Below are 14,744 nucleotides of genomic sequence, written 5' to 3' on the forward strand. Positions count from 1 at the left end.
TGGGCTTAACAATAACAAGTGGAAAATCTAGGCCTAAAATCCTGAAGCAAATTTTTACAAGCCCCGTTCATACTCTGGGCCTTGGCACAGGCTACCTATCAGGAAGTAGCTGTAGAGCTGGACAGAGTGAGAGGTCAACAGGAAGGGCTGGCTAGGAGGTGGCAGGAGACAATGGGCTGCTATGTTAGCTCGATACCTTGCTCGCTATACAGTCGGCTGGGTGTAGCTGTCTTTTTTTTGGTTGCGTCCAAAATGGCTCCCCTATTCCTTACTGTAGGATGTGCAGCGCTCTACTTTTTATGCATTACCATGGTCAAAAGTAGTGCACTATGTAGGGAATAGGGTGCCATTTCGGACACACCCCTCTCTTTTAGATTAATTTCCCCGTCTCATGGAACCAGCGGATTACATTTTGCTGAGTAGGACCGTATTCTAGTGTAATGCAGCTGGTGGGAGATGGGATGATGGGGGGGGGGGGGGGGATGTTGCTGAGGGAACTAAAGGGAAGGATGTTGCACAGTTTAATCATCCAGAAGATTAGATGGTCTGACTCTGCAACTTTGCACTCATGACAACGACCATAGAAGTTGACTAGTATATAGACCTAGAGCACCATCCGATCTGGGACTAGGCTATGTCTGTTCTCTTCCGTTTTGCAACTACCGCTTTGCAGGGGAGAGGGGTGGGGTTTAATGAGACCCATATCATTATGCTGAATGCACTGACTAGCACTTTGTGAAACCTGCTCTTTCAGTACACTCCTCTCCTGGACATGTTCAACTTTGTATTCTGCCCAGGGCCCGATCTCATCCCATACTTCTCCTGAATGGATCTCTCTCCCGCTGGGCAGGGGACCGCCTGCCACAAACACAACTGTGTGTCCCTGAAACTCCCACTGTCCCAAAATCTGAGACCTAAGTATTTTGGGTTCAGGCCTGAAGTGAATCTAGTCCGAGTCCCCCGCTTACCTCAATGTCCCCAGTGCTCCCCACTGCTAGGCTGCACAGCAATAGGCCTAACAAATGGGGCCCTCGAAAGAATGACCGTACTGCCATCCCATCTAAGAACAGGTCTGGCTCTGCTCTCTCCAGGATAAAAAATAAAAACTGTGGGTGATTGAAGCAAAGCAGGACCTTGTTGAATTGGGTACACACATTGTGAGCAGAGCAGACCAAGCTGGGGGAATGTTGGCACAGGGAAGACTAGAGCTTGGCTTGGTGATTGGCCAGCAGTTTGCCTCTTGTCTATCCCTTTCTCTCTTTCTCCGTCTCTCTCAGATGTAAGTTCTTCAGTCTGACAGAGACCCCAGAGAACTTCACTGTCGTCCTCGATGAAGAGGGATTTAAAGGTAAATGATTCCCCTACTTCTTATCAAGTTAACCAGAGGCACTACTTAACAAACCTCCGTCCATGGCCTATTCTCAATTACACTCCCTTAACATGCTGTAACAACTTCAACGTCACATCACATGTTTTTATGGCCCATTCTTATCTTTGAGTCATATTATTCCCAGCGTCTTTTTCTCACAGATGTAGTTGATATTACGGGCGCATACTGCCTCCGGGCCTTCTCTCTTTCTATTTTAAGAGGTGAAAGCTGGTGCAGAGAAGCCACAAGGGGCTTCTTCTGACAAATTATTGTAATCAGAACAGTGGCCCTTTTTTGAAGGGGAATAGAGAGATGGAAAGGGGAATGACAGAGCGAGAGCAATAGGGGGAAAGAGAGGGAGGGTATGAGCGAGTGACGTTTCATTAGTGATTGAAGGGTCCTGGAACTACCTGTTAATGTTGTGAATAAATACCATTTAGTTTCCCAGTCAACAAGTGTTCAATTACTTCAGGGGATGAAGAACAAGAAGTTCACTTCACACATTTGAAACATAATGCTATAGAGGATAAAGTAACAGCAACAAACACATTTTCTTTAGAAAACTCAGAGCTGAATGCATACATGGTTCAATCCAGTACAATGCATTATTAGCCTGTGTCTAACTACATATACAGTTGAAGTCGGAAGTTTACATACACCTTAGCCAAATACATTTAAACTCAGTTTTTCACAATTCCTGACATTTAATCAGAGTAAAAAGTCCCTGTCTTAGGTCAGTTAGGATCTTTATTTTAAGAATGTGAAATGCCAGAATAATAGTAGAATGATTTACTTCAGCTTTTATTTCTTTTATCACATTCCCAGTGGGTCAGAAGTTTACATACACTCAATTAGTATTTGGTAGCATTGCCTTTAAATTGTTTAACTTGGGTCAGACGTTTCGGGTAGCCTTCCACAAGCTTCCCACAATAAGTTGGGTGAATTTTGGCCCATTCCTCCTGACAGAGCTAGTGTAACTGAGGACTCCTTGCTTGCGCACAATTTTTCAGTTCTGCCCACAAATTTTCTATAGGTTCGAGGTCAGGGCTTTGTGATGGCCACTCCAATACCTTGACTTTGTTGTCCTTAAGCCACTTTGACACAACTTTGGAAGTATGCTTGGGGTCATTGTCCATTTGGAAGACCCATTTGCGACCAAGCTTTAACTTCCTGACTGATGTCTTGAGATGTTGCTTCAATATATCCACATAATTTTCCTTTCTCGTGATGCCATCTATTTTGTGACGTGCACCAGCCCCTCCTGCAGCAAAGCACCCCCACAACATGATGCTGCCACCCCCGTGCTTCACGGTTGGGATGGTGTTCTTCGGCTTGCAAGCATCCCCCATTTTCCTCCAAACATAACGATGGTCATTATGTTCAACTAGTTATATTTTTTTGTTTCATCAGCCCAGAGGACATTTCTCCAAAAAGTATGATCTTTGTCCCCATGTGCAGTTGCAAACCGTAGTCCTAGCTTTTTATGGCGGTTTTGGAGCAGTGGCTTCTTCCTTGCTGAGCGGCTTTTCAGGTTATGTCGATATAGGACACATTTAACTGTGGATATAGATACTTTTGTACCTGTTTCCTCCAGCATCTTCACAAGGTCCTTTGCTGCTGTTCTGGGATTGTTTTGCACTTTTTGCACAAGTATGTTCATCTCTAGGAGACAGAACATTATGACGGCTGCGTGGTCCCATGGTGTTTATACTTGCGTACTATTGTTTGTCCAGATGAACGTGGTACCTTCAGGCGTTTGGAAATTGCTCCCAATGATGAACCAGACTTTTTTTTCCCTGAGGTCTTGGGCTGATTTCTTTTGAGTTTCCCATAATGTCAAGCAAAGAGGCACTGAGTTTGAAGGTAGGCCTTGAAATGCATCTGTAGGTGCACCTCCAATTGACTCAAATGATGTCAATTAGCTTATCAGAAGCTTCTAAAGCCATGACATCATTTTCTGGAATTTTCCAAGCTGTTTAAAGGCACAGTCAACTTAGTGTATGTACATTTCTGACCCACTGGAATTGTGATACAGTGAAATAATCTGTCTGTAAACAATTGTTGGAATAATTACTTGTCTCATGCACAAAGTAGTTGTCCTAACCGACTTGCCAACACTATAGTTTTGTGGAGTGGTTGAAAAACGAGTTTTAATGACTCCAACCTAAGTGTATGTAAACTTCTGACTTCAACTGTAAATGGTGGTTGTGCACCAGGACCATCCTACTCAGTGAATGTCATACAAATAAAAATAGTGAAACATTAAAGTATGCAACTGTACGAAATATATTCACTTGTCACCAAATAACTGATTAAAACACTGTTTTGCAATGAAGGTGAGGACTGAGCAATATCCTGTTTATGGGTCAGTTTAGACCCTCTAGGCCCAGTAGAGAATAGTGTTGTTTTCCCTGGCCCGTGCCCATCCGGTGTGAATAGACTGGTGCAAACAGAGCGGAGAGTTAGAAGGGTGTGGTTGAACCCTGACACTTGACCCCTGCCCAGACCACACACACACACACACACAATAACCATCAAGCAGTCTAGTGATAGAAGTAGCCTACTGCTCCAGAATCACCTTACCCTCCCCAAATCTTAATCTCAACCACTTAGAGGTACAACTACGAAACTGACTTTAGATCAGTCTCTTTGAGAAACTCCATCCTAGTCCCAACTTGTTTCTGTCTTGACATAGGATCCACTTCCTGGTTGTAACTCATAGCTGAGTGATAGTTTATAAATAGCGTAGGTATTTTAGACCCCCATGAAGGAAGGCGCTGGCAGTCGGGGTGGAGTTCAGAGGAAATTACTTAAAGCAGCTGTGTAGACATGGCTTGAGGCTAGGTTGGTAAAATAGCTACTTTGCATTTGGCCTGTGTCCAACTTGTGTGTGTTGTTTGTGTGTGTCTGCTCCCTGTCCTGACGTGACCCTCACCCCTCCCCTACTCCCCCCTCCAGAGCTACAGCCCTCGGAGCACCTTCAGGTGGAGGGATCCGTGTGGCTGCCACTCAATGTCATCTCCAACGGCAACGCTTCCAGCAGCTCACAAGCGGTGGGCGTGACCAAGATCGCCAAATCCGTCATCGCCCCGTTGGCCCAGCAGCACGTGTCAGTCTTCATGCTGTCCACCTATCAGACGGACTTCATCCTGGTGAGTCCGCAAACTGTGGCTGTAATTCCGACCAGTTTATACCTGGGGCTGATTGGGTTGGCTGATACGATTTTATTTATTGTTCTTCTACAACATAATGGGCCTTAATGTCCAGACAGAAATTCTGTTTTGTTACACCCTCCTAAACATGGCCCTGGTGTCTAACCGTGACAGTTGCTAAGCGATAGGCTGTATTATTTGTCAACTTGACATTTTAACAGGTGAGGTATTAACAGCCACTGTACTGAGAACCGGAACTTAGCTGAATATTCTAATAGCAGTTGTTGACGTCTCACCAGTGAAAGTGTTAAGTGGGCAGAAATAGCAAACGTAGTGCCAGACGGCCCCGTCAGCAAATATGTTAATTCCTGACATAGTTCTCAGAGTTCATGGGCTCTGTTATGGCAAGGCAAAAGACTGGTAGTGTCAAAAGAGGGAGGGAGCATATTACACAAGGGTGGTAGTTTTTTTTTTGTTTGTTTTTTTTGTTTCCTCAGGTGCGGGAGAAGGACCTGGCTGTAGTTATCCACACTCTGGAGGAAGAGTTCAACATCTACAGAGAGGTGGGGGGAGAGTACTCAGCTGTACTCAGCCAAGATGTCCGCAATGGCTTCCAGAAGAACGGCAAAGAAGGTACGGTTCAGGAGAGAGGGATGAGGTAGGGGGAAGGATGGGGAGAGAAGGATAGAGGGGGAAGGATGGGGAGAGAAGGATAGAGGGAGACGGATGGAATGTGCAACAAATGTACATTAGCACCAAAGTTAACCCATTTTGGATTTGACATGCAGTTAATCCATTATCTCTAACTTATAGCTGATGCATACAGTGCATTTGGAAAGTATTCAAACCCCTTTTTCCACATTTTGTTACGTTACAGCCTTATTCTAAAATTGAAATGCATTGCAAATGTGTAAACGTTTTTTTTTTTTTACTGGTATCACATTTTTTCAGACCCTTTACTCAGTACTTTGTTGAAGGACCTTTTGGCAGAGATTACAGCCTCGAGTTTTCTTGGGTATGACGCTACAAGCTTGGTACACCTGTATTTGGGGAGTTTCTCCCATTCTTCTCTGCAGATCCTCTCCAGCTCTGCCAGGTTGGATGGGGAGCGTCGCTGCACAGCTATTTTCAGGTCTCTCTAGAGATGTTAGATCGGGTTTGAATCCGGGCTCTGGCTGGGTCACTCAAGGACATTTAGAGACTTGTCCCGAAGCCACTCCTGGGTTGTCTTGGCTGTGTGCTGAGGGTTGTTGTCATGTTGGAAGGTGAACCTTCGCCCCAGTCTGAGGTCCTGAGTGCTCTGGAGCAGGTTTTCATCAAGGATGTCTCTGTACTTTGCTCCGTTCATCTTTCTCTCGATCCTGACTAGTCTCCCAATCCCTGCCGCTGAAAAACATCCCCACAGCATGATGCTGCCACCACCATGCTTCACTGTAAGGATGGTGCCAGATTTTTTCCAGATGTAACGCTTGGCATTCAGGCCAAAGAGTTCAGCCTTGGTTTCACCAGACCAGAGAATCTTGTTTTTGTCATGGTCTGAGTCCTTTATTTGCCTTTTGGCATACTCCAGTCGGGCTGTCATGTGCCTTTTTACTGAGGAGTGGCTTACTTCTGGCCACTCTACCATAAAGGTCTGATTGGTAAAGCACTGCAGAGATGGTTGTCCTTCTGGAAGGTTCTCCCATCGCCACAGAAAAACTCTGGAGCTCTGTCAGTGACCATCGGGTTCTTGGTCACCTCCCTGACCAAGGCCTTTCTCCCCTGATTGCTCAGTTTGGCCAGGCGGCCAGCTCTAGGAAGAGTCTTAGTGGTTCCAAACTTCTTCCATTTAAGAATGATGGAGCCCACTGTGTTTCTTGGGGACCTGCAGATATTTTTTGGTATCCTTCCCAAGATCTGTGCCTCAACACAATCCTGTCTCGGAGCTCAACGGACAGTTCCTTCGGATCATGGCTTGGTCTTTGCTCTGACATGCACTGTCAACTGTGGGACCTTAAATCATTAATTGAATTTACCACAGGTGGACTCCATTCAAGTTGTAGAAACATCTCAAAGATGATCAATAGAAACAGGATGTACCTGAGCTCAATTTCAAGTCTCATAGCAAAGGGTCTGTGTACTTCAGTAAATAAGGTATTTCTGTGATTTTATTAGTTTCCAAAAATCTATACATCTGTTTTCTCCATCATTATCGGGTATTGTGTGTAGATTGGAGAGGGAAAACATGTATTTAATACATTTTAGAATAAGGCTGTAACTTAACAAAAAGTGGAGAAAGTCAAGGGGTCTGAATACTTTCACAATGCATTGTAGCTACTGTCTTTACTGCTTGTCAGACCACTATTCAGTCCCAGTGCTTAGGGTTCATTCACACATGGTTGAGATTTGTAAATGAAAACCAACTCAATATTCTCCTTTTTGTTTCCAGCCCCCCAGCCTACGGTGCACCCGGTGCTGATACCACCGAACCAGTTCTGTGTGATGAGTCTAGACCCAGACACTCTGCCTGCCATTGCCACCACACTTATCGACGCGCTCTTCTACTCCAGCAGGTGAAACCTGCTCTTGCATACAGTGCCCTTCCTTGGTGACCTTTTCTCAGTTATAGCCTTACTAATACAAAAGATGACCACTGTGTAAAACCAGTCATTAACACGGGGTTGATCGTAATATAGGGAGTACATTTTGCCTTTGAGCAAAATATCCGGTAAACTATTTGATAATGAACTAATTAATAAGGACTGGGAAAATGTTTTTGTCTGGAAACATTAACCTGTAAGACCCTACAGTCCTGATAAAGTGTCAACTATTTTCTCCCCCAGTCCTAAAGAGGGCGCTCTTCCCAGCCAGGATCTGGACTGTATCAAGTTCTTCTCCTTCTCCCTGATCGATGGCTACGTCTCTCTGGTCATGGACACTGAGGCACAGAGACAGTAAGACTCATCTCCTTTCACCTCTCTTAAATCTGAGCTGCCCTGAAGCTCTCACATGACACACTGGGTTATCTCGCTCACCAGAATCTGGGCGCACCGCTACAGTGGCAGGGAGAAGAGACTACCGGTGGTCCCTGCTGTTGCATCTGTGTGTCGGTGGGCAGTTGGACGTATCAGGTTGGTAACAGCAATGTGTGTGTCCTCTCTTCTTAAGGTTCCCTGCTGATCTTCTCTTCACAAGTTCTTCCGGGGAGCTGTGGAGGATGGTGCGCATTGGGGGACAGCCTCTGGGTTTCGGTAGGCTACCCTTTAATCCTAATTTATTAATAATATAAAGACCCACTATAAATATGGGATTGGGATTCAATCACGCCTACTAATATTTTAGTGTCACTCTCTCCGCCTTGTTTTCCAGATGAGTGTGGCATTGTTGCCCAGATATCCCAGCCTTTAGCCGACAGTGACATCTCCGCCTATTACATCAGCACCTTCAGCTTCGACCATGCCCTGGTGAGTAAGCCTTAAGCTGCTGATGTGAGTTACACCCAGCATTACTCTACGTAACTTGGAATTCAGAACTCTAGAAGGGGGGGGGGGATTTTCTGATTCTGACCAGCGGAGGGCACTGTTCGCCAGAGATTCAGGCTAGTGTGTAATGAATGCCATGATAATATATCTAAGGCTAAACTACAGTAGCAGGTGTTTGTGTAACAGGACTTTGACGTGTCTGGTTACAGAAATGACAAGAATGTCAGCAGCTCTTCAGTTACATATTTAATTTCTGATTTGTCATAGAAGTATCAACGCCAGATAATGCTAAATCATCGGCTTCCCTTAGACTTTACAACTTGTATGTTGGTTTGACGTCAGCAGTGTCTTTCTGCGCCATCTACATAGTTGGCACTTGGATGACACTGATAGTTTGACGTGAAGCGATGAATACCTGACCTAACAAACTGTTCTAAACTCCCCCTAGCCTTTTATCCTCAAATGTCAGTCAACGAGCCCAAGATAAAATGCTTTTACTAATATGATGTGTTATTAAAATACCCCTGTGGTCTATCCTATGTAGGAAAACCCCACAGAAACCTTACACTTTGGAGATGAGCCATCAGTAAGAATGCTTCTCATGCTGAAGATGCTGATGGCATTGGAATAGGAATTGCAACCTCTTCTCTCCTGTGTTCTACTCTAGGTCCCTGAAGAGGACATAGTGAGTGTGACTGAGATGCTCCAGCAGCACAGGAAAGAGCCAGCCTGCTGATGGCGGCCTGGTCCGTACTACGCCCCTCTCCGTGTCTTGGGCCTGGGGCAGTACAGGGCTGGAGAGAGGTGCTAACTCTGTGCCTAGACTAGCACTGCAGCGTGAGCAGTATTAACCATGAACTTTGTTGCCATGACCACCAAAAGCGCTTCTAGTAGGGGGTGTCTGTGAAGAGAGCCTCTTGTCTTCCCAGACTCCTAAAGGACACGCACCGATTGGATGCTGCCTAGACCCTGACCAATGCACACAGCGGGATAAGGGGATTGGTGAACTTAAAGTCCAGTTGTGATGATGGTAGTACTGTACTTAAGGACTGCAGGTATAATGCATTATGATGTGGTTATGAATGCATTTTAAGATGCATTGTTATAAGCCTATATAACCCCCTTATGTCTTATCACCCCATAACAACAACTGACTAAATAACAGCAATTTTGAGTCAGTTGAAAATGTCCTACATAGAGCACTATAACGTTAAAGAGAAAGGGGGATACCTGTCATAGCCTAAGCCTTAACGCATTATTATAAAGGAGCATACACTCTTATAACGAGCAATAACACATTATACCTGTAGCCTTTTTATAAAGTGTTACCGTGAGGACTTTCTTATGTTACTTTCCTGCTTGCCGCAGGGCACAAACATGTTACTAGGACTGTAAACAACACGGCTGAGTCTTCCAGTGATGTTTATCGTATAGTATGTGTCAAAGACCCCCTTTGTGTCAAAGGTCAAATTAATTGTGCGAGTGAATTATGTGAAGCACAACTTATGCTTGGTAAAAAAATTCTCCGTTGGTGCGTCACTTTTGCCACATCTTCACAAATTCTACTTGTAGTAGGGCACGTACATTTCCTAATCGCACACCCAATAGCTGAAGACACCCTTTGAAATCTCAGCACAGAGTGTTATTTTGGCCAATTATGTTTTTTACGACATTCAAACTTAAAGGGTGTTTGTGGAAATGATTCTGTTAATTGTTAAACAAATCTATCAGAATTGTATTTTCTTGGAAAACATGCAGGCAATACTACAAAATATATTACAAAAATCCCATGATCATCCAAGGTTAAGTGCGGCTTTATTCGGTGCCGTGATGCAGTTACAACATCAATAATAAGTTACTCTGAATTTTTTTAAGGGTCAACATTTCTTTACTTTTGTAGCGTTGTATTTCCTTTGATACGATCAACACTATGTCTTATTTACATTTACTTTTCCAATTTGCACAATAAACAACTTTTGTTTTTCATTTCCTTGTAGACTGATAATGAAGCTACTAATATCATTAGAAATATAATTTTTCTTTGGTACAATGACATTTTGTACAATAAAAAAAAAAAAAAGTACTGTGAAATATTTGTAAAATGTACTGCTTTATTCAATAAAGACTATTGAATTAAATAATGTGTTTCTGGACTTCATTATGGATACATTGTCACCAATTTGTTAAGATAACATTTACTTTGTTTTGAATGAATTTACACAACAAATAGCTTGGACATGGGTTGAGAAGTATTACACATACTTTGTCACACTAGTGATGCAATGTCTTCATGACAGTCATTATGATTTTTTTTTTTTTACGGAGTACGTTTTTGTTTCCATCAGAATGCTTCTTGTTTTAGAGACACCAGTCATATGGTATTAGTGAGTCGATCAACACACCATTAGTGTCTCCATGGCTCACCAGCACAGAACAACTCTAACAGACTTTGGTAAATATGTATACTTAATATTTAAAGTCATATTTGTGTATATTGAGTTTGACAGTTAATCCTTTGTCACATACTTGGCTTGGTAATGGAATAATCTATGGTTTCATGATTTGTCATTTTGCTGGTGAATAGGTACACATTTCAATTTTTTTACGTGTGTGTGCGATCATGTTCATACGTGCTGTGTCCCTTACATTGTACATTTTGAATTTCCCCAGTGTTCATCTGTGTTCTCCTTGTGATCAAGTTGGAGACGGTACAAGCTGCACCCCACTCTGGAAACATGGACAAGTGTCAGAAGGCTTTAGACAAGATCATAGAGCTTTCCAACCTGTTGGATCACGAAGCTGGCATCCTCTTGACTACTTATGTAAGTAACAAGATGCAACTAAGTTGGTTCAGTGAATATCTTTGTCTGAAACTTGACCCGATGCCTGGCCTTTAGCTCAGTGGGGTAACACAATCTTGAGGACCACAGGGGATCAGGGTTTAAACCCCAGTTGGTCACAGTGACAATTGCGAACTCTCCACTAAATAACTAAAGATTGCGTGGTGTTTTCTCAGTACAGTATTTCAAACACTGCTGAGTATTATTCCTGGGAAAGCTATACCTGTAACTAACTGCATTTTATCTACCAAAACAAGTACTGTTCACTTGCAAGAGCGTTGGGGGATAGTCATGCTCTTAGCTCGCCTGTGTAACTACTGTGTATTATTGTCTACCAGCCATCTCTCTCTGTTATATTTGGTAGCAATTCGCCTGGGGAAGAGGTTAACTGTGTAATAACCACTGATTTGTGTATTATAAACTTTAGCAGTATATTTTATGCTGCTGTGTTTACTACCAAGCGGCAAGTAATGTGCAATTGAATTGAAAGTCCACTGTTTTATGCGCTTCCAGATCAAAACAAATGGCTTCCCAACCGATCAGCAGGCCCCAGTCGTGGATGGGGTCCCACCTACAACCATCACTGGCTCCACCCATCAGGTGAAGCTACAGAACATCCACAACAGAGCCATGCTCTTCTACTGGCACATAGACACAGTAATCAAATACATGACTGATCTGTTGGAGGCCTCAGATAATGAGACTCAGATACTCCTGCGGCTCCTGAGGGATTCCATGAACCGTCTCCAGAACCTCTTTGGCCGCGTAGAGAAGCTCTTGCAGATCCTGGACTCAAATACCACTACTGTGTCCACCAAGGTGGCCCAAGACGTGTCCCGTGATGAGTATGAGAAGAAGATCTATGGCTGGGCAGTGCTAGACCGGCATAAGGATTTTCTGGCCATGGTGCTGGAAGTTGCTGGCTTTAAGGCTAATACTGTATGTGAGGGTTAGAGAGAGTGATTGTTTGTCACTTAAGGGTGATTTTAGGATATTTATTCAGGAATTTAATGTAAATCAACAATAAGGGGACACAGGCCCGTCGCCAGTAATGTGAATGTGAAAGAAGTTTGTGGTTTGATTACTGCACAGTATATATTTACATCTATTTATTTTAGTTTGTTTTCAGTTTAGGTTCTAATTTATTTTCGAAACAGAACAAGGACCACAAGGAACACTGTCAAATTTGTTATTCACTTTTAAGTTATTCAATTTACTCTTGTCATGGAGAGGAACATAGACATTTTCATGCCGGTCTTTTCTGTCCCTACTGCTCCTCGTCTATGGAGCCTAAATTAGGCTAGGTTGAGGGCGCATCTCCCTCTGACTCAAATGGTGTTTCATAGAGGTTTGCGAGCTGTGGTTGGTGAGTGGGGTAGAAGAACAGGAAGTAGTACTATGACGTACAGGAAGGTCAGAAGGCCCCAGAGATTGAGAGTCTGTGTCCCAAGTTACACCCTATTCCCTATTTAGTAAACTGCTTATGAGCAGAGCCCAAGTAGTTCACTAAATAGGGAATAGGGTGCCATTTGGAACACAGCCACTGACTCCCCTATCATTCACATCTCATGACGTCCTCCTTGCATCCTCAGAACACACAGATAACAGGCTGGCATCTTTGTTCCATTCTGATACTGTATACGAAAGTGTTAGTAATGCCATATGTTCAATGTATACTAAAAACCTATTCATTCATGTACTGTAAGTTATTTTGTATAAACGTATCTGCTATATTTGTTTGTGTTTAAACTTGGAACTTTTGGTCTCAGCTATATCAAGTTAAGTCTTGGTGGCCATTTTTTTGAAAACTGCACATTCTGTCAATGTGCAATTTGTAATTATTTATTTTTTGTTATGAGATTGATATGAACAGAGAAGTCATGACCATAGGGGGCACAAGTGCACGTGCCCTCTTAGATTCGTCCTGTTTAAAATGATGTATTTCTTTTAATAATTTTTTTTTTTTAAAGTTGTTTCTCTGTAATACTACACTGAACAAAAATATAAACGTAACATGCAACAATTTCAAAGATTTTACTGAGTTACAGTTCATAAGGAAATCAGTCAATTGAAATGAGTTAATTAGGCCCTTATTCTGTGGATTTCACATGACTGGGAATACAAATATAAATCTGTTGGTCACAGATACCTTAAAAAAGAATTAGGGGCGTGGATCAGAAACTCAGTCAGTATCTGGTGATCACCATTTGCCTCAAGCAGCGCAACACATCTCCTTTACATAGAATTGATTAGGATGTTGATTGTGGCCTATGGAATGTTGTTCCACTCCTCAATGGCTGTGCGAAGTTGCTGGATATTGGCAGGAACTGGAACACACTGTCGTGCGTGTCGATCCAAAGCATCCAAACATGCTCAATGGGTGACATGTCTGGCGAGTATGCAGGCCATGGAAGAACTGGGACATTTTGAGCACATGAGTTTCCTGAGGCCATTTCTGACAGTTTTTGCAGATATTCTTTGGTTGTGCAAACCCACAGTTTCATTGGCTGGTCTCAGACGATCCCTCGGGTGAATAAGCCAGATGTAGAGGTCCTGGGCTGGCGTAGTTGCAATTCAAAAGTTCAGACACGAGACGTATGTGGCAGGGACTCCAGACAATCACTGATTACAAAGGAAAAACCAGCCATATCGTGGACACCCACATCTTGCTCCCAGAGAAGCTAAACACCTTCACCCACTTTGAAGATAACACAGTGCCACCGACGCAGGCCGCTGCCAAGGACAGTGAGCTCTTGTTCTCCGTGGTCGTCATGAGTAAGACATTTAAGCGTGTTAACTCTAGCAAGGCTGCCGGACCAGGCGGTATCCCTAGCCACGTCCTCAGAGCATGTGCAGACCAGCTGGCTCGAGTGTTTACGGACATATTCAATCTCTCCCTATCCCAGTCTGCTGTCCCCACTTGCTTCAAGATGTCCTGTACCCAAGAAATCAAAGTTAACTGAGCTAAATGACTATCACCCCGTGAACCGCCTGAGCCACGGCCTGTTCACCCCGCTATCATACAGAAGGATTGGTCAGTACAGGTGCATCAAAGCTGGGACAGAGCGACTGAAAGACAGCTATCTCAAGGCCATCAGACTGTTAAATAGCCATCACCATCCGGCCTCCACCCAGTACCCTGCCTTGAACTTAGTCACTGTCACTAGCCGGCTGCCACCCGGATAGTCAACCCGACACCTTAGAGGCTGCTGCACTATGTACATAGACATGGAATCACTGGTCACTTTAATAATGTTTACATACTGTATTCTACTGTATTCTAGTCAATGCCACACCAACATTGCTCGTCCTAATATTTATCTATTTCTTAATTCCATTTTACTTTGAGATTTGTGTGTATTGTTGTGAATTGTTAGATACTACTGCACTTTTGAAGCTAGGAACAAAAGCATTTTGCTACACCCGCAATAACATCTGCTAAATACGTGACCAATACAATTTGAATTGATTACACTCAACATGACTCAGTTGCATTACTTCGGTAGTAGTTGCATCACTTTCTTGCCCATAAACTTCCTGAAGTTGAGAAACCGCTAAATTGAATGAGAATAATAAAGGATGATTCAGTGGATAGTTAGACATGTAATTCATAAGCCAACAAACTCAAACTTGTGTTTAGTTGACCAAATAACCATTTAAAAAGGAAATATCTTGATTTATTTTTCTGATGGGGTTTCACCTATTATGACAGCACATTGTAAGATACTGTATGAAGGAAGTTTGTCATATCCACAGTACTTTTTACACCATATGATAAAGCAAGATGAATATAAGACTATGGCCACACTCACTTGGCTAAGCAATTCATTCTTAGCTATATTACTGACAACATAAGCAATAAAAACTGAAGACATGGCATATGAGATTTTCTATATGAAGTCAACAGCAGGTTATATTATGC

The 14,744-nt window shown here is 43.1% G+C and overlaps 1 protein-coding gene across 1 annotated transcript in view; it reads left to right on the forward strand.

Moving 5' to 3' along the window:
* The window catches only part of castor1 (cytosolic arginine sensor for mTORC1 subunit 1), a 38,551-nt gene extending 28,431 nt beyond the window's left edge, over window positions 1-10,120 (forward strand). The window contains exons 2-9 of the mRNA XM_029716325.1: window positions 1,278-1,348; window positions 4,328-4,521; window positions 5,019-5,154; window positions 6,950-7,073; window positions 7,344-7,454; window positions 7,669-7,751; window positions 7,870-7,964; window positions 8,650-10,120. Of these exons, the coding sequence (XP_029572185.1) occupies window positions 1,278-1,348; window positions 4,328-4,521; window positions 5,019-5,154; window positions 6,950-7,073; window positions 7,344-7,454; window positions 7,669-7,751; window positions 7,870-7,964; window positions 8,650-8,718 (883 nt within the window). The 3' untranslated portion in view covers window positions 8,719-10,120. The remainder of the gene's footprint in view (window positions 1-1,277; window positions 1,349-4,327; window positions 4,522-5,018; window positions 5,155-6,949; window positions 7,074-7,343; window positions 7,455-7,668; window positions 7,752-7,869; window positions 7,965-8,649) is intronic.
* The last annotated feature ends 4,624 nt before the right edge of the window (window positions 10,121-14,744 follow it).

This window comes from Salmo trutta, chromosome 27 (genome assembly GCF_901001165.1).
Source record: "Salmo trutta chromosome 27, fSalTru1.1, whole genome shotgun sequence".
NCBI classification, from domain to species: Eukaryota; Metazoa; Chordata; class Actinopteri; order Salmoniformes; family Salmonidae; genus Salmo; species Salmo trutta.